Source organism: Aplysia californica, unplaced genomic scaffold, assembly GCF_000002075.1.
Source record: "Aplysia californica isolate F4 #8 unplaced genomic scaffold, AplCal3.0 scaffold00156, whole genome shotgun sequence".
In the NCBI taxonomy this organism is placed as follows: domain Eukaryota; kingdom Metazoa; phylum Mollusca; class Gastropoda; order Aplysiida; family Aplysiidae; genus Aplysia; species Aplysia californica.
The window spans coordinates 146,740-148,784 of record NW_004797426.1 but is presented as its reverse complement, the minus strand read 5'-3'; the positions used below and the strand labels follow the sequence as shown (position 1 = coordinate 148,784).

The 2,045-nt window shown below is 40.0% G+C and overlaps 1 protein-coding gene across 1 annotated transcript in view; it reads left to right on the top strand.

The window, feature by feature from the left end:
* LOC101859011 (ubiquitin carboxyl-terminal hydrolase 12) overlaps positions 1 to 2,045 on the top strand; it is a 15,127-nt gene that overhangs the window by 7,979 nt on the left and 5,103 nt on the right. The window contains exons 5-7 of the mRNA XM_005097496.3: positions 99 to 223; positions 677 to 837; positions 1,557 to 1,689. Coding sequence (XP_005097553.1) covers positions 99 to 223; positions 677 to 837; positions 1,557 to 1,689 — 419 coding nt within the window. The remainder of the gene's footprint in view (positions 1 to 98; positions 224 to 676; positions 838 to 1,556; positions 1,690 to 2,045) is intronic.

Below are 2,045 nucleotides of genomic sequence, written 5' to 3'. Positions count from 1 at the left end.
CCCCTACTTCTCTCAGATGTTTAGACGTCAACATTTTGCGCTAGGGAAGAATAGAAAGCCCTAGTTAATTTTGTCTTCTTTTGTCCTTCACTCTGCAGCGGAGAAGAAAGGTGCCCAGAAAGGAACGGAGAACAACGCCAACGCTAAACCAGATCCGACGTGGGTCCACGACATATTTCAGGGAACTTTGACAAATGAGACGAGATGTCTTAATTGTGAAACAGTAAGTCATAAAAAACTGAAATTTTACTTTTTTTGTGGATTTAATCAATGTTTTTCGGTAAAATCCACACACAAATGTGTTTTTGAATGGGCATAAAAAGGTGCAGAGCCAAAAAACAAAAACTCGATAAAAATTGCTAAACCGGTGAATATATATATATGCCAGTTCCTTTGATTTCATTAAATAGATAAGATAAGATAGAATATATCTTTATTGTCCAGATCCTGGCGTATTGGTTTGATGTTTCACCACGTACACACACACACACACACACACACACACACACGCATGCACTCACACACGCAGGCTTGCAGTCACATGCATAATAATACGAATTAACATTAATATAAAACAATAATAATCTTAAGCTAGATACATACTCACAATGATATTCTGATGCGAGCGCCTGATTTCACCTCGGTGCCTCCCATGTTTTGCTTTCCGTTCCTGCAGGTGAGCAGCAAAGACGAGGACTTCCTGGACCTGAGCGTGGACGTGGAGCAGAACACGTCCATCACACACTGCCTCAGGGGCTTCAGCAACACGGAGACGCTGTGCTCGGAGCACAAGTACTACTGCGAGGTCTGCTGTAGCAAGCAAGAGGCGCAGAAGAGGTCAGCACTGTTCTGATCTGAGTTTTTTCTAAATGTGGTGGTTTTGTTTTGTTTTTGTTTCCCCCACATCTTGTTTTTTCAACTCTTTTTGTCCCATACTTTATCATCTGAAGCCAGGAAGTGGGTGGTTGTAGGGTGCCCATGGTGTGGTTTGCTACTTCTTTTCTATAAAAAGTTTTATCTTCTCTATCTCCCCTCTTTCTTTTTTGTGTTTGTTACTCTCTTGTAACACCTCTAATCTTCGGCACTTATATGACCTTATTGTGTTGCAAGTGCTTGTAAAACTCTTACTAAAACTAAATATCTTGTCTTCAACTCTTTTTGTCCCTTACTTCTTCGCCTGAAGCCAGAATTGTGTAGATACAAAGTGAGACTATAGATATAAAGCTTTCTTTTTTTTTTTTGAAGTGTAGATTTTTGTTTTGTTTCATTAAGTGAACGATTCTTGGAGATGATGTGTTATGAAGTACGTTCCAGGAGCATTATATTCTGTTTGTCGTGGGAAAGATTAATTTATAATATTATTTTTGAAGAGATGTGTTTTCTGAAGCCAGCTAATTTTTTAAATTAAAAAAAAAATCAAAATTTTGTGATGCTATACTTTGGCTTTTTTTTTCTATCACATTACAATTCTTTCATATTGATTAATTGATATACTTCTCTTTTCCTTGGACTGTGTTTTTAATTTGAATTTTTTTTTTTTTTCTACTCTTCTTCAGAATGCGAGTGAAGAAATTGCCTCAGATTTTGGCCCTGCACTTGAAACGCTTCAAGTACATGGAGCACTTAAACCGCTACATCAAGGTCTCCTACAGAGTTGTGTTTCCCCTAGAACTACGCCTTTTCAACACGGTAAGTGATAAATAAATGTGGTTTCTGGGACACTTCACTGAACATAAGGACACTTTGTCACTTCTTGCTCTCACTCTCTCTCTCTCTCTCTTCTGGCGCTGTGGCTTCATAAACGGTCAGCGATGCCGACAGCACGCAGGAACTCAACATTCGCCCGGGGGTCCTTAAAAAGTGCTGAAAGTGGGTTACTGAAATGTCCCAGCAGACGGGTTCTAGCACGATAGCTGGCGGGATATCTCAGGAACACATGTTGCTCTCACTGGAAAGGCAGAAGGCAAATGATTGGCGCTCGTATGACCTGATGCAGTTGCGAGCGCCGTAAAACCCTCTACTAAAAAAGATGGCAAATGAGGCGG